Source organism: Etheostoma cragini, chromosome 4, assembly GCF_013103735.1.
Source record: "Etheostoma cragini isolate CJK2018 chromosome 4, CSU_Ecrag_1.0, whole genome shotgun sequence".
NCBI lineage: Eukaryota > Metazoa > Chordata > Actinopteri > Perciformes > Percidae > Etheostoma > Etheostoma cragini.
The window spans coordinates 18,607,524-18,632,713 of NC_048410.1; the positions used below are offsets into that span (position 1 = coordinate 18,607,524).

The 25,190-nt window shown below is 38.4% G+C and overlaps 3 protein-coding genes and 1 long non-coding RNA gene across 12 annotated transcripts; 1 reads left to right on the plus strand and 3 right to left on the minus strand.

Annotated features, from left to right (window-relative positions):
* Nucleotides 1-1,466: 1,466 nt before the first annotated feature.
* Nucleotides 1,467-14,999, minus strand: LOC117943585 (poly(rC)-binding protein 2-like). Of its 6 annotated transcripts, none has more exons than XM_034869809.1 (14): nt 14,820-14,997; nt 13,930-13,965; nt 13,269-13,391; nt 11,103-11,126; nt 10,971-11,003; nt 10,695-10,811; nt 10,456-10,587; nt 10,157-10,285; nt 9,410-9,484; nt 7,899-7,940; nt 6,756-6,828; nt 5,946-5,998; nt 5,501-5,670; nt 1,467-2,708 (listed from the first exon to the last, which is right to left on the minus strand). In XM_034869809.1, exons 2-14 carry the CDS (start codon nt 13,939-13,941, stop codon nt 2,672-2,674), a joined length of 1,020 nt encoding a protein of 339 aa, XP_034725700.1. In that variant the 5' UTR covers nt 13,942-13,965; nt 14,820-14,997; the 3' UTR covers nt 1,467-2,671. The 6 variants fall into 6 exon arrangements, with proteins under 6 accessions (XP_034725700.1, XP_034725699.1, XP_034725696.1 ...); XM_034869808.1 differs by having other exon boundaries at nt 6,756-6,855; XM_034869805.1 differs by lacking the exon at nt 1,467-2,708 and adding an exon at nt 3,549-4,503 and having other exon boundaries at nt 14,820-14,999.
* On the plus strand, nt 7,237-7,489 carry LOC117943596. Its single transcript, XR_004656387.1, has 2 exons — nt 7,237-7,361; nt 7,397-7,489. It is a non-coding gene; the product is annotated as an uncharacterized LOC117943596 (long non-coding RNA).
* Nucleotides 15,000-15,422: 423 nt separating the features above from the next.
* On the minus strand, nt 15,423-18,430 carry prr13 (proline rich 13). 3 transcript variants are annotated; one of them, XM_034869819.1, is made up of 5 exons: nt 18,253-18,430; nt 17,481-17,533; nt 17,245-17,397; nt 16,895-17,214; nt 16,014-16,185 (listed from the first exon to the last, which is right to left on the minus strand). In XM_034869819.1, exons 2-5 carry the CDS (start codon nt 17,494-17,496, stop codon nt 16,141-16,143), a joined length of 534 nt encoding a protein of 177 aa, XP_034725710.1. In that variant the 5' UTR covers nt 17,497-17,533; nt 18,253-18,430; the 3' UTR covers nt 16,014-16,140. The 3 variants fall into 3 exon arrangements, with proteins under 3 accessions (XP_034725709.1, XP_034725710.1, XP_034725711.1); XM_034869820.1 differs by having other exon boundaries at nt 16,895-17,212; nt 17,273-17,397; nt 18,253-18,429; XM_034869818.1 differs by having other exon boundaries at nt 15,423-16,185; nt 16,895-17,397; nt 18,253-18,427.
* Nucleotides 16,716-25,158, minus strand: LOC117943584 (anti-Muellerian hormone type-2 receptor-like). Of its 2 annotated transcripts, XR_004656383.1 has the most exons (13): nt 24,991-25,158; nt 24,314-24,505; nt 23,800-23,964; nt 23,358-23,465; nt 22,693-22,737; nt 22,506-22,606; nt 22,158-22,379; nt 21,819-21,933; nt 21,274-21,431; nt 20,376-20,532; nt 19,544-19,680; nt 19,243-19,411; nt 16,716-16,717 (listed from the first exon to the last, which is right to left on the minus strand). XR_004656383.1 is itself a non-coding variant. In XM_034869803.1 (12 exons), exons 1-12 carry the CDS (start codon nt 25,025-25,027, stop codon nt 19,295-19,297), a joined length of 1,560 nt encoding a protein of 519 aa, XP_034725694.1. In that variant the 5' UTR covers nt 25,028-25,158; the 3' UTR covers nt 19,072-19,294. The 2 variants fall into 2 exon arrangements, 1 of the variants encoding a protein (XP_034725694.1); XM_034869803.1 differs by lacking the exon at nt 16,716-16,717 and having other exon boundaries at nt 19,072-19,411; nt 22,693-22,743.
* Nucleotides 25,159-25,190: the final 32 nt, after the last annotated feature.

Genomic DNA, 25,190 nt, shown 5'->3' on the forward strand with positions numbered 1-25,190 from the left:
TATATTTGTGTCATGCATTTTATTTTCATTTTCTACTCCTGTGTTTAAAATCTTTGTAAATATGTGATGATGTAAAATGGACACATTTTTAAAATCTGTGACTGTATAATTTAAAAGTGCTGATGTTTCTAATTAGGTGGCACTACTCTATTTGAACCTCAAATAACTTATGGTAGTAGAATGTATTGTAGCTGCTGTTAATGTCCAAGCATCAAAACACAGACAAAAGAGGGACAAGTGAACAAAAAAAAAAAGCAATATGTCTGCTCTCGTACAGTGTGTCCTGTTATGTCACGGGCCAAAAGAACCACAGCTGAGTTCTTTCAGGGCAGATGGGCTTTTTTATTAGTATTGCAGTGTTTACTGTATTACAACGCAATACCAGTTTGAAAACCCCCTTCTGAACATCTTGGGGTGTATATAGAATCATAAAAGCATGCTTGTGATAAAGTATGGATAGCCTATTTGTCACTCTGTTCAAAATTAATTAGAACCATCCATACAGAAAAAAATGACACACATTTAACAACAGAAGGTATATGGATGACAGGGACACAAACACCAAAATAGATCTCAGAATAATTATAGAATTACTTGTGGCCAGTGTTTGCAGTGTACCAGCACACGAGAGAGATAATTTAGTAAACTTAGCAATGTGGCTGATTTAGTCAAATACGCTGTTGACACCATTAGTTTTAGTAAGTAAATGACAAAGCAAGCACAGGCTTACCTGGAGCAGATGACAGTAACGATCTTTAACTTACACAATGTGTGAACACCAATTCAGCTTGTTTTTGTCCACTCATAAAGTCAGTGTGCAATTAGCAATTGGGGCTCATAATTTGGCCATTTTTACATACTGCCTCCTACCACAGCATACTAGTTGAGATGTAGACGCTTTAGAAGCCCATAGTATTGTTCAATGATGTATGGAAAGGTCACTCTGCCATTGTCCTCAGACAGTACTTTTTTCACTGATGTGAAAGAGTTCCTTTATAAACAGGCAGCATGATACATACAACTCTGGTTTTGATGTACTTGTGTCCCTTGACAAGCCTTCTTACATGCATGTGGTCCAATCTGACTGTACAACAGCACATTGCATCCTGTTCAATTAATGTGACTTATCAGGTCTCACTCAATAAGCTAGAAATGGCAGCTTTTTTTTTTTTTTTTATCTGGTGTTACATTTTAAACTTTCAATTTCTAGAGCATTTTAAACAGATTGTGCCCCCAAGGATAAAATGTTGCCAAAAAGCAAAACTACTGCCCTCTAGTGTCTCAATTGTGGAGGTTCTTGTTTCCCATGATGCCAATTGAAACAACCCTGTATGAACCAAAACGTTTGCTTTTTATATTATTGTAACTGTACAATAAATATATTTAAGAAACAATTTAAAATAAAATCTGTAAAATCCCAACTGTGTGTACTATATTACGGCCAGTGACAAAATTCCCAAGACAAGTTGTGGTTTGAGCATTTCACATCTTTATTTCTGTATTTTTTTATACAATGTTGTGGCACCCAGGTCTACAGTCTCAAAAAAACGTGCACAAAAGTTTTTCTTTCCTGCAAATAAAAAATAAAATAATTTTCTGACTTGAGCAAAGCAAAGAGCAGGAAACTAGTGTTACAACCCTTTTTTAAGTCTAGTTCCAGAGCTTCAATGATTTCAGCCTCATCACATCTAATAGACAGGTCAGTCAGTCAGTGTCCAGGAGTTAATACCCCTTTGGTAGTTTAAAAAAAAATATTTCCTCCATTTAAAACAAATATTCAACTTTTTTTTGTATATATCAGTCTTTACAAAAAAAGCGAGGACAACCCTCTGCTTCCAATCCCTACAGCCAAGCCCAAATCCCCCAAAAACCTCCCATCCCAGAAAAATATCAACTCCAGATCTCCGGACTAGGGGAGGGGAAAAACAGGAATGACATGTAGGGTATAGGAAAAGTGACGTGTAATAATACACATTAAATTATCTGGATGAATTCAATCGTCAAAACAGTTGTATTTATAACCAAATATCATCAGTGACAGTGCATTGTACAGCTACGTATTCTCAGTGAGACGAGTGTAATCCATGTTACATGCACAGGGGGGAGAATGCTGAGCATATTTAAACCAAGTGAGTATGGACAAAAAAATAGGGAGACGTACTTTGCTGAAATGGGTGGGGAAAAAAAAGGGGGGGGGAGGGAGCGTGTATATATAAACACTGAATAAAACAGTCACTCTATTCTTATTTGATACTTTATTTTTCCTTTTTTGTCTTTTCCATTTTAAAGAAAAACCTGACTGTACACAACTAAATCTATATGCCTATTCCGATTTTCCAACTCTACTCCTCTGTGATGGCAAAGAAAGAAAAAAAGGGAAGAGAGCTAAGACATCCATTTAAAAAAGAAAAGAAAAAAGAAGTGTAATAAATCATTAAAACATCCAACTGGACTCAAAAGGGAATTAAAAACCGAATGTTTGCTTCTTTTGACTAAAAACAAAAAAGGAAATAAATAAAGAACTCAGAGGATCAAATCAGTGGCAGGTGACATGATTTCAAATGAGGAAGAGGATGCATAATATATAAACTCTTAAGTTGGATAGTTGCATTGACTGCTTTATGGTGACCGATGATATAAAAGTGTAATTTAGTGCAGATGCAGTGTCTTTTCAGTTGGCTGCCAGTCCTGTGGCCTCAGAGGAGAGCCTGGAGAGACAGAGAGAGACACCCGGAAACCAGGGAGGGAGAGAGAATAAGGCATGCAATCAGACAGACAAATGTAAGTTACTGTATATTACATTATTCAAATACAATGCTAGATAAGGAGATTTATTATTACATTTAACGGAAATGAATGCTCTCATATATATTAAAAAAAAAAAGAAGTTCAGTTTGGCTGCACCTCTTTTCAATAATTACTAGTCTAAACAGATCTCAAACGGTGTTGTGGACTAATGGAGCTGTGTCAACATCTTGAGAAACATGCTTATTCACATTCTTGCAGAGAATAAAAAAGACCATTAGCAGCCGTTAGCTCAGCTTAGCATAAAGAAAAGGAAACCAGGTGAAAAACAACTAGCCTTATTTTGTCCGAAGATTATATCTGACTAACCGCACAGCTCACATGCAGGAAAATGATTTTCACACTGAAGCTATCCTTAAGAATTGACCCTGGGCTAAATTAGTCATTTACAGACACAAGGGAAGCCTTGTAGGATAAACGCCTCATACTGCACCTATACTAGCCATGGATTACGTGTTAAGCTCCAGCAAGCCCCAGGCTAAAGTCGCGGCTAGCCCACTTGGAATGTGCAGTGCGAATGCTTTCTTAGCCCCAGGCTAACAGCTCCCTTAGCCCTTGATTTCCTGAAGCCTTGTCGTCACTGAGAGATTGCCAGGCAAAAGAAAAAAGTCTGCTACCCAGTTAACATCATAAAACCCCATTAATACCAAAATGTGTTCTTTTTACACCGGTATTTATCTGCTCATCTTACTTGCAACAAGAAAGCAAATCAGCATTTTCCAAAGTGTCGAACTTTTCCTTTAAAATTAAGATGGTTTTCCCAAGATTATCTAAATAAAAAGGTGGTTTGATGCCTTTGATACCTGAGGGCAGATTTACTTGGAATTACAATTACTTCTTATACAAGCAAAAATAAAATCATGATGAGTGTTCTCTCCATTACAACAGCCAACAATTGTCACTTAAAATGCACTACAAGAAAACCATTCCCATTAATACAATGTGACATCTTCCAGAGAGCCGCTACCTGAGCAGAGATTACACAAAGAGAGAAATGCTTTAGTAAAATAATGCACTGTCCATGCTAAGCTCAACGTCATTTAAAAATATTATACACTCGACATGTCTTTTCTTTAAGACACAGGCCTAATTAAGCTACATTTATCTATTTTATAAATATGGCAGGAACCATCTGTCTGGCTGTTTAACACTTGTTTGTGTGCATTTGTTTTCTGTGGTAAGCATGGCACAGCCTGATTAAAAAGCAAATGCAGGAACAGACAACAGAGCATTGTCAGTACTTTAGTAGTAGATGACTTATGTTTCCTTTGTTAGTAAGGGGAGAGCCTTCGCCTTTTAGACTTGGAGCTCAGCTCTGGGGCGATTTTGGGTTCAGTGGATATTGGGTGTGTGGGGTTACTGGGCCCACTGACAACATGGAGGGCCAGGAGAGGGAGGGGCTTGAGACTGAGGAGACTTGAAACACAGGCAGGAGAGCTGGGGAGCGGGGAATCAGTGGAGGAGGAAGAGGAGGAGGAAGAAGAGGAAGGAGGCGGCCCTGGAGCCAACAAGGACAGAGGAATGGAGGCTGAGGGGGGCACCACACAGGAGGAAGAGGAGGAGGAAGAGATAACAGCAGAGGAGGTGGTGGTAGTAGTAGTAGTAGTGGTAGTAGTAGTAGTAGAGGTGGAGGGAGGGCACAGGCTGGTCTGTTCAGGGTTCAAGGAGGAGGAGGGAGGAGGTTTAGAGGACTCTACACTGTAGAAAGAGAAACAAGGAGAGAGGGACAACACAGTCGGGATGGGTCACAGGGCAGGCTGTGAGCAATGGGTGGGGGGTAGTGGTAGGAGTAGGGTGAGGGAGGAGGGGCGGGCCACTCAGGGATGTGATCAAAAAAACAAAACAAAAAGCTTAATTAGAAATGAATATATGTCGATCCCAAAAAAAAACACATCTCTAGTCTGATGGTGGGATGTGGAGCCAAGTGAAGGGTAAGATAAGGAGTAAAGCACAAGTGTAGACTGACAAGAGAGCTAGCAACAACAAATATGATTAACAGTAGCTAGAGAATACCATTCCCACCATACCACTGAATCATTTGAGTTTGAACACAAATCAAAAATATTTTTTTTAACCGATACAGCAGGTAGCATGTTATGAATTTGCATGTATTAGGTGCATAAACGTTTTTATTCTTGCACTCTTGCATTTCATTCTTACTAGAAATCTGATCAAAAAAGAAACTGTAGGTTTCTGGGATTGATGGATGCTGGTTTACAGATTATTAGTAGTTACTGAAACGGATAACAGATTTTTGGAACTGTGCAAATGTGCATTTAAAGCGAAAATGAAAATGTTAAATAAGATTTTGGTATGTCACATACTACATTATTGCTTTAAGCAATTATTTAATGAATTAGAAACTTATACATAACATTATACACAGTAAAAGACATTACATCACTGAAACTAAAGCAGAGGGACAGACAGAGCTGTAGCGGAGCCAAAAGTACCGCACTTCTTTATTTATTAATTTTATCAGTTATGATAAAACGCAAAAAACGGCCCTTCTAGTAGTTCCTTAAAGTAGTTACTTAAATTAAAGACTACAATTTAAAAAACCTCTACTGACCTGAATAATTTGCCTTTTAGTGAAACTAAATGTAACCAAGCAATGTTGTTGGTTTTTAAGGCCTGTGACTGAATAAATTACCTGTTGGTAGCTAACATAGTTTACTGCATAACTTCTATTTACCTGGCGTTGATGAGGTACTCTGCCAGACTGATACTGGCGGGTGAGCCTGTGATGGTGACCTGGCGATCAGTCGATCCATCCACTGGATTCGCAATCTTGATCTGGGCGCCCGACATTTGCCTGATCTCATTGATCTTGGCCCCCTGGCGGCCGATGATGCACCCAATAAGCTGTAGTGTGGAAGAGGATGAAAGTGGGAATAATGAGGCTGAATAACACAATGAAGACATGTTTCTGTTAAAAGGTAGCAACTTTGAGTTAAGCTTGAATACAGCTATTTATATGCAAAAGGTTGTCAAGCACCATTTTTTTTTTTTTTTGTAGATTTAATTCCAGTCAAGCATTCAGCATGGTTAACATGGATACAACAGTATTGTAGATGAGAAAACATGCCGCAATGTTAACTGTTTAACAGAATAAAAAAATGACTTTTTGAATCACTTACGTCATTTGGAATGGTCATCTCATGGGAACTGGTTTGAGCAGAGGCATCTATCCCTGAAAAATGTGTGGAAAAGTGTGTAGAACTTGGATGACAGAACATCAAATTAGTAACTAATACAGAGTCACTGATGCGTTATTATGGATACCACGTACAACTTCTAGGCAAGTCTCGCCTTACGAGCAACTTGATTGGGTGGGGTTAGGCATTGACCTTAAGTGGTTAAGGTTTGCCAATTGGTCAGGGTATAGGACCTGAACAAATCAGGTTACGGTTTGTTACCTTGTCAATAGTAGTGTGTGAATACCATTGAAATTCTTGCCTAGAAGTTGCCTGGGTTCCATAATAATGCAGCACTAATACCATATTTATCAATTCCAACTTTTTCAGAGCTTAAGATCTGTACTCCTTATCCAAACATCTGGTGTGTAGTTTGTGTTTGCACTGGATTGGATTATATTATAATGTATTACATGTCAAGAAGGTAGACAAATACTAGGAACACCTACACAATGCAGTATAATTCAACACCACAAAATCCAACGCTAAATGCCTCCATGATGGTATGAAAAATTAAATTTTTGATTAAAATGCTTTCCAGTGGACAGTTTTATTTCTCTGGGCAATCAGGGTGCTTCACAAATGATGCATGAATCTTTACGTTTTTTTTTATCAAATGAGTTTTCTTCAAAAATGTTTGAGGACCAAAACATCATATGATTTGGTGCTTGTGTCCAACAAATTCTGACTTTTGGGGCTGACAAATTAAAAACATTTTGTGTGAAAGTCTATGGGCCCTGTTGTGCTGCATACCGGTAAATCCCTGGTTGCTTGGTGCGATGGGGAAGGGGCTCTGCTGCATAGCCAGCTGGTGAAGCTTTGTGAGCTGTGGAGAAATAGCAGCAGAGGAAGACTGTGAGAGTGACAGAGAAGACAGGGAGAGAAATGGAAAACACAGGAAGAAGGAAAAACAGAACGAAACAAATCACAGTCAGTACAGACAGCTACACAAATAACCTCTCTTATCCTTTCACAAAACTCAGGTGTCTGAAAATCATTGTGTTTTATGGCTTGTCTATGTGGGGTACCCCATAGGTATTCCTCCAAAGTGCAGGCTGCATCTCTTGGTAACTCTTTGTCAGTCTTCAGGATCAGGAAAAGGTCACAATACACAAAAGAGGGAGCTCTCATTATGCAGGTGATTTCCTAATTATCACCAATACAAGACCCAAACATAAACTGCGACAATCTCAACTTAGCATCACACTTCACCAGTAATCACCACAATGCTGGAAGGGTAGACTTAAGGTTTCTGTGTCAGTCTTAACAGATTTGAGTTTTAATAAACAAAAACTGCCATAAGCATTAGCATACTAAATACATAAACATAATCCCACTAAACTATATAAATGTTCCCATGTTTGACATTATATCTTTATAATAATATATTACAGCTTTACTCTTTGCCAATATTCAGAGGCAAGTAAGACTAATAATATACAGTCTATCACATCCAATGCTCCTGATGGAACATTCAAAGCTCATTAGAGAAAGAGGGAAAGATTAATTTAGTTGAGAGACAAGTGGGCAGAGCACAAAGTAATAGTGAAGGTTAAATGGTTAATGAAGAGGGGAATAAAATAACATTTATCTGGGACATACTAATGAATGAGACATAAATTTAGACGAAAAAGGAAAGAAAATTGAGCTGCAGGAACAGATATTATTCATGGTTTAGTCGAGAGTCTGGACAAACAAATCAGTTTTGATTAACAACCGACTGCCCGTCAACTGAGAAAGTATACAAACAGAAGTACTAACAGTGCCACTCTCTAAATGGTAACATAATCTGATAATAGGAAGTTACCAATTAAACTAGGGGCATGTTTAGCTACATGACAGGTGTAATTATATGTAGGAGTAATGGGTGATCATAAAAATGTTCACTGCACTTACATCTGGCTGCGGAATTGCGTGCTGTCCTTGTACGGCATACGCCTGAAACAAACAAAAACAAAAGCTTTCACAGGCCGCACATCTGATTTTCAATCCAATCCACTTTATTTGTATAGCACATTTTACAAACACAAAGTTACCAAAGTGCTGCACAGAAAACTCAAACATACAAAACAATTAATGTAAAATATTGTAAAACAAAATAAGAGCATCTGGTTTAAAAAGATAAAAAATAGATAAAAATAATAAATACTAAAATACAATAAAACAGTGAGAGCCATCAGAGGACCACACAACTCACATGGAGTTAAAAGCCAAAGAATAAAAATGTGTCTTAAGACGAGACTTAAAACACTCAACTGTTGGGGCTGTTTGGACATGGAGGGGCAGAGCATTCCAGAGTTTAGGTCCAACCACAGAAAAAGCCCTGTCCCCCCGAGTTTTAAGTCTCGTCTTTGGGACCACAAGCTGGAGCTGGCTCTCTGACCTCAGTGACCGCGCCGGCCTATAAATCAGGATGAGGTCTGAGATATATGTTGGGGCCAGTCCATTCACAGCTTTAAAAACAAACAATAATATCAATCCTAAAACGTACAGGAAGCCAGTGCAATGAAGCAAGAATTGGACTTATATGAGCGCGCTTTTTAGTTCCAGTTAAAAGACGTGCTGCCGAATTTTGGACTAACTGTAAGCGTGAAAGTGCTTTGTGACTTATACCGAAATAAAGTGCATTACAGTAGTCTAATCGAGAAGAAATAAAAGCATGTATAGCTTGTTCAAAACTGTTAAAAGAAAAAAACGGTTCGACTTTGGCTAAAAGACAAAGATGATTAAAACTAGATTTCACAACTGCATTTATTTGTTTGTCAAGTTTAAAATCACTGTCTATTTTTACCCCAAGGTTAGTTACAACAGGATGCACAAAATCACTGGAGGGGGCCCAAGTTTATCGTAGAGTTAGTGGGGCCAAACTGCATGATCTCAGTTTTACTCTCATTTAGTTTTAAAAGATTTTGGGCTCATTATCCTTCCAGCTCTCTCTCTCTTTATCGCTCTAATATATAAATTTCCCGTAGAGACTCCCACCACATGAAACGCTATTCTGATTATCTGTTATCATTCAAGAAAATCAACATGTCTTGTCCAAAGTTTCCACATTTCTGAGAAAAGAGAAATCTTTAGAGATCTTTAGGAAAACTGGAGACATTTTCATCTTTTCAAAAGTATTGAATAAAAGATGAAGAAAAAAAAAGGAAAAGGTATTTAGTCAGATTAAAGACATTGCAATGTTAGGCCATCAAGCAGCAGAAACAGTGGGAAATAGGCCTAATGCTGAAGAAATCTCATGCTGAAAAGAATAAAATATTTGGGGGAAACATCTAGAGAGAAGGCCCTATAACAGACTGCCTCCAGAGAAAGTGTTTTATGGTCATCGGACAATGACGAAATGACAAGTGAAGCAATAAACCCCCCCCAAAAACGTCATGAATGTAAAGGTGTGTTGTATGTACCTGTCCACCTGCAAAGATGACGGGGGATCCTGAAGGCTTGGGTCGGTAAGGGATGGTGACCCCCTTAGGGGGAGACTATAAAGGAGACAAAGTAGGTGGATATGTAATTACATTACTATGTTATCATAATTGTCGCAAAATTTAGGCTTGTACCCGCAATGTTTTACCTACAAATATATCAACATAAAAGTAGGGCTGCACGATATGAGGTAAATACGAGATAACGGACTATCACATATTTGCACGAGTCGAGAGTAAAGTCGCGGATTTATTAAACCATTCAAGACAGTACCATAAAATACATTATTATTATTATTATTAGATGTGTTGCAACGTCTCACAAAAAAGGTACGCACGGTGCATACACGATTACAGCCGGCACTACGGCGCAACTTAATAACCTCTGATTATAAATGGACAAATGGTGATGTGTCACTTTAAAAGATGTTGCTGCAAAGACTTGTGGGACAGCATTGTAAAGGATGATACAGTGAGTCCTATGCTAAAGGAGATAAATCACTTGGACAATTCAAACAGCTCTTTTCATGGCTTCCACTTAACCACTTCCAGGTTTTTTTACTCTGCTATTTAACAACCTGGGACATACCCACAGTCTATGCCTCTATCCCTGGTCTAAAGCCAAAACACAGCAGCCAAAAATCCAGAGATCACACTATTTGATATAATTTATTTACAGGTTAACAGATGCCCCTTCATTTGCTTCATCGCTTTCATGAGTCCACTTACCTCAAGCATGACCACACAGATCTGCTTTACACACTCAATTATTGACTGGGGAGTACCAGCGATGGTGATGGCTCGCTCTGTGGAGTTGGGGAGCATGTCTCCTGCCACTTGTACCTGAGCACCAGTTGACTGGAACACACAGAGTGAAATAAGATGACAATTGAAGACCTGCTGTGTATCAGTGTTTTATTTACTTTATTCCACAGGCAGAAAGTTGCCAGTCAGCTCACGCTGAGGGATTGTGGCTTGCGTGGTTTTGTTTCATAGGTTTGGTATTACATGCTGTTCTCGATACACACCTCTCGAATTTCCTTGATCTTGCAGCCACCTTTCCCGATGAGGGAGCCACACTGGCTGGCAGGCACCACAATGCGTAGGGTCACTGGGGGCTTGCTGGTAGCTGTGCTGTTTGTCATTGAGCTGCTTATGTCCTGTAAAAAAAAAAATATATATATGAAGAGGACGGTTAATCTAGTTTGTGTTTGGGCTGGCTGCTGCTGATCGGTTAATCCATTAGTCAGCATAAATTGTGCCCTACCTCTTCCAGCTTTTCAATGATCATGGAAAATGCTTTAAAGATGGCGGTGGTTGGACCTGCCAAAGTAATGATCCTCTCAGGACAATTGCCCTCAGAGATGTTGATGCGAGCCCCGCTCTACAGACAAGAGAAAAGCAAGGAATTAAAATAGAAGGGAAATTTGGATGAGTTCCCATAGTAAAAACAAAAGCATATGCCAGCTGTGGGCTCTTAGTACTTAAGACATTATATCCTGCTGTACTTTGCTATCACTAGAGGAAAGTAATAAAAACTCACCTCTTCTCTCATCTTCTTCACAGATTCACCTTTCTATTAGCAGAGAATCAGTCAGACAGATAATCACTTAAAATAGATTTTCAAAATAACAATAGACAATCAAAATTTCTGTTATATTAAACAGCAGCTTACCTTTCCTATAATACTTCCAACTTCCTATAATAGGAAGAGAAACAATGTTTTATTAGACTAATAAATCTTTTTACACCCGTCATTAATTAAGTTTACATTTTTGTTTGTAGCAGTTCACGGCCTTACAGTCAGCTCTATGCGTTGTTGTTGTACACAGACAAACTAGTGAGCAGTTGGCTAAGCTGCAGTAGAGATGCATGCCCAAAAGAAAAGTGTGGTCGGAAGGAGAAACACACCTAAGCTTAAACATTACGATGAATTTGGATATCAACAGGTTTTTTAATTTGCACAAACACTGCCAACCAACTCTTTTAAGAAGGTCATTGAAGGAATGAGAGCAACGCTGTGATAGAACAAGTCAGCCACCTGGGGAAAATGTTTTTTGAAAAATCCTATTTTTGCACAGCTACAATATTAGGGGATTAGTCACTTTCATTAACCATGTAAATCCGCTTAGTCTGAATATTGTCTACTTTGGAATAAGGGCAAAAAAAACTGAATATGTGCATGTAAATATAGTAAGTGTTTACTACCAGAGCTGAACCGGTCTTACCTCTTTAGCTAGAGCTTGCCTAGTTTATCAGGCAATGAAGCACATAAATACACCACAGGCTATTTGGCTTTAAAAGAAGAAGAAGAACAGGTGTAACTGTGCGTTGTATACAATTAAACGTCCTGATCCATAAGAACTTACCAGCTCTCTACCACAGGCAGTTTTTGTTTTTCAGTAAATTAGGCCTTTATTTCTGAAAGTTTCTCTTAGTCGTAGCTAAGAGAAACATTAAAAAATTAAGTCGCGTGGGTCCAACTTGGAAAATAACACATTTAGACACCGAGGAAAACATGGTCTCTTTAAAACAGCTTAAAGAAAGTAACTTGCCAAAACAGTATTCCACTTTTCTTTACAGGATCTTGTCACCGATTTAACACCCTTACTCCAATTCTCCACTGGGCATCTTTGCAGCATTCCCTTTTTTTCAGTCCTCCACCGCGTGCCATAACACATTGCAAGCGTCTCAGAAGCAGAGAGTCTTGCTGCCCGACTCATATATTTTATTGTCTATATAAGAACTACACAGAACAATGACATGTTTATTTAGCTAGTATCTACCTTCCACTCTAAGCACTCGCACTCCAACAGTTAAACTCCATGCCTTCTCTTTTCTGGTGTCTTTTGGTAAATTGACTGGATAGTCTAGCCGTTTCACTTTCTGCCCAGCTGTTCGAGAGCTTGCATGAAAATAGACCTGTATTTTTTAGCCAGGGAGAGAATTGCTTTACGTACACTTCAGGGACGCGCTGTGGCGCAGCTGATGGATTATACAGCATTGACTTAAATGGCAGCGATTGCTCACAGGGGGGCGCGCCTACACTATGTTCAGTAGGCGCGCCCCAGGTGTAAAATAGGGATTAGGCTACATTTAAGTCATGTAGCCGGCAAAGAGACTTGGCAGTCCATTATGTGGCTCTGTGAGAGTCCCGTACAGTTAACAGTAAACATCCCTGTTGCTGCCACAATAAACTTTTCAAACACTGAGGGTAAAAAACAAACACAAGCACTAACTTCTCAGAAGTTTGTGTAAAAGGTGAATGTTTCCTGTAACAACAAAGCACAGTCCCTCCATCGCTTTCTCAGTGAAATGAAACCGCTTCAAGTCAGAAATGTTGAGCTCTATAAAAGGATCTGACAAAAAACAATTGTGAATTATAATGTCTACTTGAGCTACATTGGGGATTAAATAACACAACAGGAAATCACAAATGGGCTATTTTAAAAAAAATGGTATACCGTGCGTCTATTTTTTTAAATGATTGTATATTATATTCAAGCCAATGTCAAATGAGTTGATCTTCGGTGTTCTCCTTGTTTTGAATGGATAAACAAAACTTCAAAAGCATCTGTGGGGCGGAGTTGTCGGGGTGATGCGTATTTACTGTGTTGTCATTACTTAGGACTCCTCGTGGGGGTGACAAACTACGCACTATAGCTTTATGTGACAATCCACCGCTGTGACGGAATCACAAGATTGTTTTTGTTGATCTGAACATGCCCTTACCATTCACGTCAAAGTCCATGTCCATTATACATCCCTGGGGAACTTAATTTCAATAAATTTATTGTCACTGACTATTAAAGTGCCAATAGCAGCGGATGGGGGACCTCACCTTGCCATGCATTAGCAACCTAATGGTAAGGGTGACATTGAGCCCTCCTTCAATCACACCGGAGTCCATAACTGCAACCTGGGCGTCAGTACAGAACTGGGGTATTTGGTCACCAAGATGTATCTAAAAAGGGACATAGCAGACAAAAAACAACTATAAAACAAGGAAGATTATGTGACAACCTGAATTGCAACTCAGTAAAGAAAAAAAGAAACATGGAAGCGGGGAAACAGTAAGACGTGGTGTACCGTATATAATGCGGCCTGTAAACACTGACTTACATATGGTCAACAAAGTGGTAAATACAAAATCTCTCTCTATAGCATGTAATGCTCTTAGTGGTAACGTTAATTACATTGTAGCAGGGTCAATATATAATATCTGACTTATTGATTAATGTTAGATTTCGTAAAAGAATAAGCTATCACTAGAGAAATGTTTGTTCTCAGCATCAGGTATTACGTTACTATACGTGGCCATAGATTTAATTGTCAGCATAACACAATGTACATAAGGGCCTTTACACAGCTCGCTAAGCAATTACATTATGAATTGTGTCATTAAAACATCCACTACACCACACTATACATTGTAACATTAACGAACGTTGGCTAAATGTGCAATATTGAATGACAAATTTGCAAATATAGAATGATTATACCTGGTTTTCCATTAGACAAATTTCTTCTTAATGAACCTATTCAAAGAGAATATGATAAATCTGTGTCACAGCTCATGCTAACGTTAGGACTTATGAGAACTGATGCGTACTACGATGAATAATAGGAAATAGCTTAGGACTCACTTTCAATGTGCCAACTACACGCTGTTAGTGTGGAGCATTTATTTTTAAACATCTGAATACTGCTGGGCCTAAGTTATCTGATTTCAAACAAGCGTTAGTACATTAGCATGGAATCCATCACCATGCAAACCGATAAATATATGGGGTGCAACGTTATGAGATTCAAGTTTGTCAACAAATTATGCTGATAATTACTCTCCTACAGTTTCATTTATTTAGTAAAATACATTCACATACTTGTCAGTATGAGAAGCAGAAATTTATATGCATACTTCGCGTGTGTTGTTCAGTTAAAAGTAAGTCCATTACTATTAACGCTTTTTGTACGTCGGTTAGCCATTTAGCATGTTGGTTGCTCACCGTGCTGGGAAAATGAATGGAGCATGCGTGTGTGTTAGCTACCTAGCAAAGCTAGCTAGTTAGCTAGCTCAATTAGTCAAATTTATTAATGGCTGACGAAATATCGATAGCCTTCGGGGAATTGTAGTTATGTGTTTGGTTTGACTAAGTACAGGCGCTAAACAGCACACAGCGGTTTTCAAAAAAACAACAACATTAAAATCAAACTTCTCCGTGGTTAGCTAGCTAGCCGAATCATTCTGTATGGAGACTGCGTGTTCATCATCATGCGGCCTGTTAGCATGCTAGTTCAAGCAGCCGCTAGCGGTTGGCTGGGCGCGATTTCTTTCCGCTACTTCTAACTGTAACTTCAAATATAATAACACAAACAACAGAATAAATCTCACCTGATTCTTGTGCTGGTATCTGACCAGGGGGAGGGTTGGGGTTGTAAGGGTAGAAGGGGAGAGGTTCGGGAGGGTAGAAACCCGGGGGAGTTTAGAAAGGACTCGGGGAAGAGGGAAGAGTGATGTGAGATCGAGCTCCACTCCTTTACACAAAGACAACACATATAACCCCTGAACTTTCCCCTTTCACCCAACCAAAAAACCACATCCTTTCCCAAGGCACCTCAAAATCACTTGTATTTTAATAAAAAAGTTATTATAGCATATTTGTACATTATGCTATTATATGGCGGTTAAATTAAGGTATATAATAATAAAAAATAAGCTATTGCGCACAATAGAAATATTGTTGCGTTGGTTTAAAACGTCAAAACAATAAGTGTCGTTTAAATAACCGATGGTAAGCGGTATACATGTATTTAAACATACATTTTCAAACAGATGTATGCTTTACTAATGCTTCTAATATGTTCAAATTTAAAAACGTCAATAAAATACTTATTTATAGGGACACTAGTGGGTGTAAAGTGTATTGCAATTTAGTTAAAAACTTCAATTATTTACCATTTTGAGGACGACGCACGCACAGCCACGCATCTTAGGCTTTTCATTTAATTCCATTTATTAAGGAGGTCAATTAAAGCCCTTTATATATCACCACAATTAGTGTAGATACAAAGCAACACAGATCAACAATTTTTGCAGTCATGTGTAGTAGTTAGAACAAGTGAACATAAATTTAGAAAAATAAAATAAAGTCACTCAACATCTGTATCATTCTTCACCTCTAGGTTAAACATCCTAAGAAAACAAAACCAAATATACATATTGTCATTTGCTTAATCACAATTTTCCCAAATGAATCATTGCTGCAGTGCCTCTTCAAATTATTTTAGTATTTTTGTACACTAGCATGTTTGTAGTGCATTTTTACTGTACAGAAAGTGACACTATGGAACATTTGACATAGACACCACAAACCCCAAAAAGGCATGATTAAATGCAATTACAGCCAAATGCTGTGATATGTTAACAATAGTTTATGCATTAGCCTGGCTCCGCCCTCCTACATATTCTTACGCTCAGTTTTCATTTCCCTTTAGTACTACCAATGTACAAATAAAATGTACAAGAGTCTTATAAGACCTGCTAAAACTAACCCTTAATATTTTAAATAGTTCATGATAAATCTCTATTTTAAGGTTTCACATCCTGTTAAAAGTGATAAGTATAACTTTAGTGTGTTTATGGTTTGTTAATGGCCAGGTAGCCGTTTTGAAAAGCAACTTTTCTTTTAAAGCCTTGTCTTGAAGGGGTGGCCTCACTCTTCGTCGCTGCTGCTGCTGCTGCTGCTGCTGCTGGAGGACTGTGGAGGAAAAGAGAAGAAGTAAGCTGTTTAATAAATGCAGCATCAGGAAAGAAGAATGTTCTCGGTGTCACCTTGGGCTGCAGGAACCTGAAATGGACACTTTAATTTCCACAATTTTTTTTTAAATCTTATAAACCAAATGATTAACTGAATATTCAACAAAGCATTCCTCAGATTAATCAATATTAAAAAAATAATCTTTAGTCTTTATATATATATATATATATATATATATATATATATATATATATATATATATATATATATATATATATATATATATATAAAGATACAAATGGTGTGAAGAAATAACTTTCCATTCCAAAGTAGTATTTATAATCATGTTTTTGGGTCTATGCTCATACAAGCCATCATCATGTGTCATAGTTTAATGTAGTAACTGCAATATAATCAACCTTAATGATAATTATAAATATTCGTCTTCAAGCAGAATGTCGACCATGTTGATTACCAACAGTATCGTGTCTCTTCAGATGTGCTGCACTTTGCACTGGTTGAGTCACCACTGCTTTTACATTGTTGATTGTGTGTGTTCAACACTGACTGACATGAAGTTGAAGGGCTGGGGCTGAGGGCGTAGGCAGGTTAAAGTTTCATCTTTTTATCTAGTGTTGGCATTAATACCTCAGAAACAGGAAGAGCCATAAACAACGGTTATGTGGTGTATTTATAAACCTAATCTCACCTTGCCGTGTTTGTGCCCCTTATGTGCTTTCTTCATCTTCTTCTTCATCTTTTTGTTGGCTTTGTGTCCACCCACCCCCATTCCAATTCCAGCCATCCCTCCGGCGCATGCTCCAGCCATGGGATTTAACCCTCCATGACCTTTGTGGCCTTTATGGCCTTTCTGATGACTGCCTTGGTGAGCACCTGCAGGAGGGACTACTGGATATCCACCTGGTGCCATGGGATAAACATTAGGCCCTGGAGTTGGATAAGGCATTGTCCCCATGGCTGGGTTCATGCCAGCTGGGTATTGCCCAGCTGGATATTGCCCAGCTGGATTTTGCCCAGCTGGATATTGCCCAGCTGGATATTGCCCAGCTGGATATTGCCCAGCTGAGTATTGGTCTGGGTGTGTTGGCTGTGGAGCTTGGGGGAAGAGTCCTGATGGAGGTGCAACAGGATACGCAGGGCTGTAGGCAGGAGGGTAAGCAGGGTTTGGTGGGCCCACGGGAGGAGGAGGTCCTAATATACATAAAAACACACATTATTCTTCAGAACACCTATTTTACTAAGAAGCCTAAAATACATACAGGGTGATATCCCACCTTGATTTGGCCACATTTTTATGATGTCAACACTTCAGGTCTCATGCAAAATCCTGAGGAAAGAATGAGAAAATAGTAATAAAAAAATTAAAAATATAATTACATGTTAAACTCTACTTAAAAGTGTAACTACATTGTATCTTAATATATAAGCAAATTTCCATTACATGTAAAAAACAACTATCATTACGAGTCATCTGATCATCTATCATCTAATTGAGCATGTGGGTGTCACCACATATTATCTTTCCAAACAATGTAGTTTTGTAGATATCATTTGTATCTGGTTGTTATAGCGAACATGCTATATCTGCTATGCTATGTAAAAATGTTCCACCAACATGTTACAACTAATCTCTTGTTTTGTCCAACAATATATTCAACTTACATTCATATACAATGTAGGAAAGTCATGCAATGACAACAGTCCTGCAATAAACCTTAACTGCCTTTACCGAAGTTGAGCTTACTTTCAAAGCTTTACAACTACAGAAAAAAGTACTTGAATAGAAAACTATACCTCCTGCTAACAATATTCTGTCCTTTTCAAATTAGGCTACATAAATTACTCCTATCACAGGGCATGACGTATTTGACATTTGTCTCAATGAAGACCAGTAATTTCAGAACACTAACTCCACATTACAGGAATGATACGACAGAAATTCCAAACAATATGTCCCAATTAGGAAATGTTATTGTTGAAGTTTCCGGTAACCTTGTTCCATAAATGATACTTATAATCATCGTTTTGTCAATGCCATAAGCTTACCTTAGAAACGTGGGTCAGGCCCCGTGTACTTCGGTTAATCAGGTATTCTGTATGTCTTCCGCATTCAACTTCAGCAAAAAAAAAAAAAAGCACCAGGAAGCCACGCCCGTTGTTAAAGGCTACGCACATTACTTACGTAATGGCAAAAGTCCAGCAAGCTCTGGCTGAAGAGTTGATCTCTGTTTATTTGGTACAAAATGGAAATTTATGTTTCCTCCCAACCATTGCAAGTAATATTTAAAAGGGAGCACGTACACGGCTTGAAATAACTGATTCATACCTCTAGTCGCACAAATCCATTTCATCATGGATCAATAGTTAGGCTATTAACAGCCACGCAATCAACACAGGGCTTTAATACAAGCTATTCTAACAAACACAACAAAGGTATTAACCAAAATAACTCTTATTGTGGCATACCTAAACAAACTTGCATTGGTTTGTTTAAAGTAATTACTTTATATTGTTTAATTTTTACACGTGTCTTTTTGTTATAAAAATAAGTCAAACAATACAAACTACCTAACCTATTGCTGAGAGTGAAGGAATAACATTTTTTTTTTCAATTTAACACAACCAAAAAATTCCCATTATGCAATTATGGAAAGGCCTTTTATTTGTATATAATATAGCCAGATAAAAAATGTTTTGCAGTATTTAGATTGCAACATAAAAAACACATCAAACAACAGTAACAGACTCAGCCGTACTGCATCAACAAACACAAATCATCGGAACAGCAATTAGAACTATACATGACTATTCTGCCTTCCCCCTACATACAAGTACAGCCACATTCTGCCTTATAATCAATCTTGCACAAGTTGAAGGAGCTGATGGGATAATGTTTCACTTGAATTGTACCTTGTGCGATTTCTTGTGACAAATAATATAGATTGATTGAAGTATGACCAGCAGATCATCATAAATATCAAATATGATTAGCAATAAGAAGAAGTCACACTTCAAATCGAGGCTGCCTATTCAGACAAAAATAAAACAGTCATGACACAAAAAACAGAGCATATGCTTGATATGTATATTACAAATCAACGGAAGAGTACAAACAGAACAATCTGTCCGCTACACACTGAGCAGTCAGTCGAGCATCTGGGTCACAGTCCCAACAATCTGTTAGGAGCTCCTGCAGCACAGATCCCTGCAAGTTGGGAAAATGTTGTCAAACTTAATTCACTATCATAAACATTTTCATGAGCTATCCAGTACATGTATCTACATTGCTACCTAACCAAAACTATGTTCAAGTGAGAAGCACCTGTGTAAAAAATACCTGTGGTAGCAATTCCCAGTGTTTGGGTATGGAGGGTCTCTTGTCCATGTGAAACACATGTTGGATGAGGCTCTCCAGGGTTACATTGTCTCCCAGCTCAGATTCATAAGGCAAAAGGTGCTGTGGAGCAATACCGCCTGCAGATGGAGACATTTGCATGGTTTTTAAAATCCATTAAGTAACATGACATAACTGGTCAATTGCATCAAAGCAGTGCACTGAGAAATAGCTGATTACACAGATCAACCTCATACTAAAGTAGAAGCAAAAAGTGTGAAAATCTGACAGTATTGATTGATGGGACGTCTATAAGTTTTGATTAATTATTAAGATGTGTGGCTTTATTTAGCTGAAAAATCCATCCCAGTTAATGTCTTTTTCAAAAGTAAAGTAAGAACAAAATTCAGAATGGCTAAATCTAAGTGAAGTGCAGAGTTCCTGTGGACTGCTGTAGCAATTTTAAGGGTGGACAGAGAATTAAACACCCATCTCTTGATTATCTGATCAAGAAGTTTAAATTTTTTATTAAACCTTTAGTTAACCAGGAAGTCCCTTGAGATTGAAATCTCTTTTTCAATGGAGACCTGGACAAGACGGCACACCAGTTACATAAATAAAAACAGAAGTAGAGCATAAACATAATCACACATAGAGGAAAGGAACAAGTCACATGCGACAGTTGCATTTTTGAATTACATGGCATTTTAACATGGCCTTAAATTAATTTAATGGGACTAGATCATTTAGATGGAGCAAGTTTTGCAAGTTATTCCAAGACCATGGAGTGGAGTAAGAGAAGGCTTTTTTCCACAGCTCAGTAAAAAAAGTTTACCTTCAAATAAATCGGAGCAGCGCATCCAGATCTCCCACAGCAGCAGTCCCAACGCATATATGTCCCCCTGCATGAGACAAAAGCTATTGCTCAGGTTTACATGGCCTTCCAGGATCTCCGGGGACATGTAGCGCAGTGTGCCCAACTGAGCGTGACCCTGCAGATGAATAGTTATGTTAATTGGTTGTTTCCATGTGTTACAGCCTATTTTTAAAGAAGCTAAGCCAATGCTCAAAGGGGTTTGGAGGATGCAACAAGAAGGATGACAGACACAAAGTCAACATTTAACCCACAAGCTTTATTGAATTATTCAAAAATATTCCCTAAAGTAACAACCAAGGTGAGACAAAAAAAGGACTGGAGATATCAGCCAAAAAGAACAAAAGATGTTAAGACACTGGACGAACCTTCCAACCTCTCACGTCTCCCCGCTAACTACCTAAAAAGGATCAACTAACCCTAAAACCAACAAAAGAGACAAATAACTATAATCTCCAGCCCAAACTGACACAATAAACTAAAATAACAAAACGACAGCACCTAAACGTGCATTGAGGATGGGAAAAAAACATGCTTTAGGTTAAAAAGTGAGAAAAGACAACTCTTCACAAGAGTGTGTGTGTGTGTGTGTGTGCCATTTCCCTTATCCCGTCCTCCACTCTACCTGAGCACTGATTACACTCAGATGTGCAACAGGCAGAGGGAGGAGGGTGGAACGAGGGACAGAGAGAGAGAGAGAGAGAGAGCGAAAAAGAGAGAGAGAGAGAGAGAGAGAGAGAGAGACAGAGAAAAACAGAATGCACACAACATTCAAGTAGATAAGGAATTTGCTTTTTAACAACCGTGCACAATGTACTGAGAATTAAAAATAATAAGTTATGGCTCTACCCGGTCTCACCTCCATGTTTGTTGTTTGGCTCTGCCAGCAACGATGTCTTGAACAAAAACGCAGGATGGTTGAGCATCCAAAATCACACAGGACACAAGTCCCATCTGCTCTCACGAGCACGTTGGAGCTGCTGAAGTCTCTGTGGGCCACAGGTGGTTTATGCAAACCTGCAAGAAAAAGACACACGTGTAGTAATATGAAGATCCTGATTTGTTTGGATCACATAAATACACTTCATGCATTGAGCATAACAGCCTCCCCATGGCTGGCGAGAGGTGCAGCCACTACACGTGACTGACACGCTGACCCACAATAGTTATCTCCTCAGTGATATCTTTTAACTGTGAAGCCTGAAAATCTGAAATCATCTGGAACAATACTCTTTGCTAATTCTGTTAGAAAATAACAATTAAATCATGTCAAAAAAAAAATACTCATGTTTAATATTTTAGCTACAATGTGCACATAGACCCACATGCTCGTACAGTCATGCTTTCTACATTGGTAGGCTACACCATAGACATGCACGTGCACAGTAATATTCTTGCCAATACCATGTATGTGAAGGTCAGAGTGGAGATAGGAAAGTCCCTGCGATAAAGACCGGCACAATTTCAGTGACAACATCCAGTTGCTGGTGTGTTTACATAGATAGGAGTGAAGAGAACCCTGAAATCAAAGAGACGCCAGTTAATTATATCCAAAAACCTGAACATCAAAGAATTTAAAGCATTTGGCCACATTAGCTTTATGTGTACAGTGCCAGTAAGGTACAGTTTCAGTTTACAGAGTTTTTTCACTGAAACCAGCACTCTAACATCCTAACTTGAATTCTCAGAAAAGGGGAAAATGCACAATTCATTTTGAAATTTAAACAAGTGGTTGCCACTCACACATTCAGCAAATTGCAGGACAATGAGCCAACCGCCTCCGTCCGGTTTCCTCCCAGTGCCGAGGAAGTGGACAATCCCAGCATGCTTCATCAGTGGTAGCTCATAGACCTCCTTCTCTGCAGTAAATTTAGTTTTCCAGCTAGCAGGGAAAACTTTCACAGCCACTGTGGATCCCTGGTATTTCCCCCGCCAAACATTTGCAAAATGGCCATAGCCTACAATCTGACCAAAGGTATGATGTACAGATTAAATAAAAGTACAAAAGATATCTCACCTAACTAGATGATATATCAATATTTTGCACACTGCTGAGTGTACAGTATAAATCCATGTGGTAGCTGGGCTTACCTGCTGTAGTTCAATGTTAGCGGCGTTGATCTCAGAGGTTTTTGTTGTTTTGCAGGAACACAGTCGTGAGACACTGTAATCATCAAGAAAGGGTGTATTCTCTAAAATAATAGACAGGTCTTGTAATTAACACACACTCACCAACAAAGTAAACAAATTTTTCTAGTAGCCAAATATTTATGTTTACCTTGGTTCATCTTCACTGGCCTCATTTTTAGCCGTATGTCTGATTCTGCGTCTATACATGGAGAGCAACAAAAAGTAAATAAAAAAACTTATTGTACAGTATGTCTAGCCTACACATTTATTTAGCTGAAAAATCATGACAATAAAGTCACTTTTAATTTTGAACTAGCCTGACTGAATAGCCATAGAAATCAGATTGAAGAGTAACACAGGACAGAGGTAAAAGGGAGTGTTATAGCAGCGATAAACACCAAGGTCAGTCTAGCAAAGAGAATGCAACATTTCCAAGGTCAAACATGGACATCATGAGAACTCTGTTTCCAGGAACAAATGTGTTTACTGAGGGGTCAAGACAATAAACCCCTCTTGTGTTTGTGCGCTTACTCACCAACTGCAAAAACAGTTACAAAAAACAGTTAACACACTGTAATGACATTCCCTTTATTCTAGTTCAACTTCCACTTTCTGCTACTGTAATTCATTATTACCAACAACAATCGTGTCATTGATCACTGCGACAAAAACAGGTGTTAAGACATACTGCTACAACAATGTATACTCCAATCAGGACAGTGATATTCAATGTAATTCTCAGTGGTGTCTAATAAAGTAGAAAGTCAATTTTTTTGAATTTCTATCTTGATTTTCTTACAAAAACAATCTTACTTTTCTTTTTAAATCGGCTCTTCCATTTGGCTGCAACAATCAGCAACAGGAAGCACAGGACTAGCAATGTTCCAGTCAGAATTATTACAGCAGCTTTCTTGGGTTGAACTAAAAAGAAAACAAAAAGTGTCCGTTAATGTTGTCTGTGAATGACGAAAACCGCACCTTTTTGAGTTAATTAATTTGAGTTAAAGTTATTACTTTACATTTTCATTATTAAGTGAATTTAACTTCTTTTTTTTTAAACAACAAACATGATAGTATCTGAAGGAATGTCATACTAAAAGGGGGTAGTGGTAGTGGGGTTTATAAAACATGATAACATTTTCTGTGATGAAAAGAAAAATACGTCACCCTGGTACAATGTCAGGATAGTATTGTATCACTGTGTTGGTTGCAAGTTATATTCAATGATTAGGTAGCAAGGCTATCATTATCTTACCTAGAGAATAAGAGTAGGTGGGTGGAGGCTCTGCTGACTCTGGGATCCAAGTGATGTTGCTATTGCAGAGGTCTGTGTTGCACACACACTTAATGTGGAGACCGTTGTAGCGTACTTGTGACTTGCAGGTTGCATCTGGGCAAGACTTTTCAACAATATCACAAGCTGCAACAGCAAGAATAGTAACCCAATAGATACACATTAAAAAACACTGACATGCAAACCAAACAAAGCCTGCAGATTCACCTACATTTATTGTACATTATATATACAATATACATTAAAGCAAGTAACCAGTTTCATGTCATGATGTTGGTTGGGGTTGAATTTATACCATGCAGAGTGGTCCAAATTAATTTATATTTATTTTATTTAAAGTGTTAAATCATACCAGAAGTTATCTCAGGACACTTTCCAGAGTAGGTCTAGACCACACTATAATTTACAGAGACACAACAGAGCATGCATGCATTTGGTGCCTCCACATATCCGGAGTTTTACTACTGTTTCTTACCAAGAACGTCAACCTTTAGCTGGTCATCGATGACCCGATAATAACCCACGCAGCATTGGGTGTTCTCACAGAGCTGCACAGACCCACTCACATTGCCAACCTTTGTGTATGCTTTTGTCTGGGGAGTCACTTGGAATGCACACAGTCTCTTCTGAGGAAAAGACTGGCCGGAGATGCATGTAAAGATGCATTCTGGTGGGAGGAAAAAAGACAAACAGCTGCTGTGTGGTTTAAAAGGGCAAAAATTACTTTTTCTCTCTAGTATTAACAGTAAGAATTGGGATCTGGGCTTCATGGTTACTCTTGTACTATACCTGTAAATATGTTACTATAAGCCACAGTTTCATCATTAAGTATTTGGTGATGGTTCTATTGTAAGAAGAGGATTTATTTGTCAGAATATCATTACATGTATCTAATTATACAGACAATCAACTTTAGTTGCATATACTATATGTATAATACGTTATTGATTTGAAGGTGTGAAAGTCAAGACTAGAAGATGCCCAAATGTGCATCTTCTGAGGAGACACAATAATTCTACAGCTTCAAACCTTTTTTACAAGCTCAAACATAGATGACCCTTACTTGATTCCATAAGTATATAAAGAAACATACCTGCTGCAGCTTAAGAGTTTTAAAAGAGGGAGAATTTTTTGGAAAGCAAGTTTACTCACCCGCAGCCAAAATCAGCAACCACTGTTGCAGAGTCATGGTCACTCTAAACAAGGCCCGGCCAAGCAGGGAGTGGGTATTTATCAGTTCTGGGAATGTGAGTCAGTTTCCCACGTTTCCAAGTGTCACTCCCACTTCTACACACCTGCATGTACAACATATGATGCGTGCCTGCCTACAATGGGAATACAGGACATTTATC

What these genes read in the sequence shown, in the direction of transcription:
- LOC117943585 (XM_034869804.1), bottom strand. An exon ending in TTGGAAGTATTATAGGAAAG is followed by an intron (nt 11,004 to 11,102) that starts GTAAGCTGCTGT and finishes CTCTGCTAATAG; the next exon opens with AAAGGTGAATCTGTGAAGAA. An exon ending in TCATTGAAAAGCTGGAAGAG is followed by an intron (nt 10,588 to 10,694) that starts GTAGGGCACAAT and finishes TTTTTTTTACAG; the next exon opens with GACATAAGCAGCTCAATGAC.
- prr13 (XM_034869818.1), bottom strand. An exon ending in AGGGGCACAAACACGGCAAG is followed by an intron (nt 16,186 to 16,894) that starts GTGAGATTAGGT and finishes TTTCCTCCACAG; the next exon opens with TCCTCCAGCAGCAGCAGCAG.
- LOC117943584 (XM_034869803.1), bottom strand. Translation starts at nt 25,027, where the DNA reads ATGACTCTGCAACAGTGGTTGCTGATTTTGGCTGCGG. An exon ending in GCCAAACAACAAACATGGAG is followed by an intron (nt 20,533 to 21,273) that starts GTGAGACCGGGT and finishes ATTCATCTGCAG; the next exon opens with GGTCACGCTCAGTTGGGCAC. An exon ending in CTGCTCCGATTTATTTGAAG is followed by an intron (nt 19,681 to 20,375) that starts GTAAACTTTTTT and finishes CTCCATCTGCAG; the next exon opens with GCGGTATTGCTCCACAGCAC.